We start from the raw sequence: 821 nt of genomic DNA on the forward strand, positions 1-821 counted from the left end.
TCGAATTATGCTGTAGTCATGCTTAGTCACAATTCTTCCAATTTGTTTTGTTTGCTCACAATTAGGAAACAACACCTGCAAAAATATTTGGTTACTATCGAAAAAATGCAAAATTTAACAGTAGTAGGGATGGGGTAAGATGGAACATGTTATAATTCTTTTTTATCGTCCAATTTGTTGGTAAACAAAATATATTATTAGAATTATAAAACTGTATCCTAACAATTTGGAAATATGGGGTAATATGTGGTATGTGCTTACAGTAATAGTATACATCTTAGTACTACTATAGCAATATATTAAAATATAAAACTATATCAAATATAAATAATGTTATACATTTACAGAAGAACATCCAAGAAGCTCACCTTTGAAAGCAACAGCATAAACACAAATATGAACACACTGGCAATTGTGAGAACGAATGAGTTTAGATGACCTACAGGTTTCACTCGGTGCATCTTTGAGTAAGACCCCATTCCCAATCCATGGTCCATTTGTAAGTTGTTGTTTATATAAGTTATATATAGAAATACATGCTGACTTTTGTTTCTGAAAATAAATAATTGTTCTTTTATAAGTAATATACTGAAATATATGTATTTCTGAAAATAAATATTTGTTTTTATTTTAATTATATATGAAAATACTGATTATATTTTTTCTGAAAGTTAATTATTGTATTTGTATTAGTTTTAGTTATATAGAACCTACACACTCAAGAACTTATTTCTAAAAGAAAATTATGCAATTTATTTCAGGTATACAGCATTACAGCAATTTCTGCTAAGTGGCGAAGAAGCACTTTTCCAAATAATCTA

General features: G+C 27.6%; 2 protein-coding genes across 3 annotated transcripts in view; both read right to left on the bottom strand.

The window, feature by feature from the left end:
• Positions 1–497, bottom strand: part of LOC100175129 (probable glycosyltransferase At5g11130) — a 7,884-nt gene extending 7,387 nt beyond the window's left edge. Inside the window, exon 1 of the mRNA XM_026837329.1 lies at positions 369–497. Within this exon, the coding sequence (XP_026693130.1) occupies positions 369–497 (129 nt within the window). The remainder of the gene's footprint in view (positions 1–368) is intronic.
• Positions 1–821, bottom strand: part of LOC101242471 — a 357,398-nt gene that overhangs the window by 204,587 nt on the left and 151,990 nt on the right. The window lies entirely within an intron of this gene.

Source organism: Ciona intestinalis, chromosome 13 (genome assembly GCF_000224145.3).
Source record: "Ciona intestinalis chromosome 13, KH, whole genome shotgun sequence".
In the NCBI taxonomy this organism is placed as follows: domain Eukaryota; kingdom Metazoa; phylum Chordata; class Ascidiacea; order Phlebobranchia; family Cionidae; genus Ciona; species Ciona intestinalis.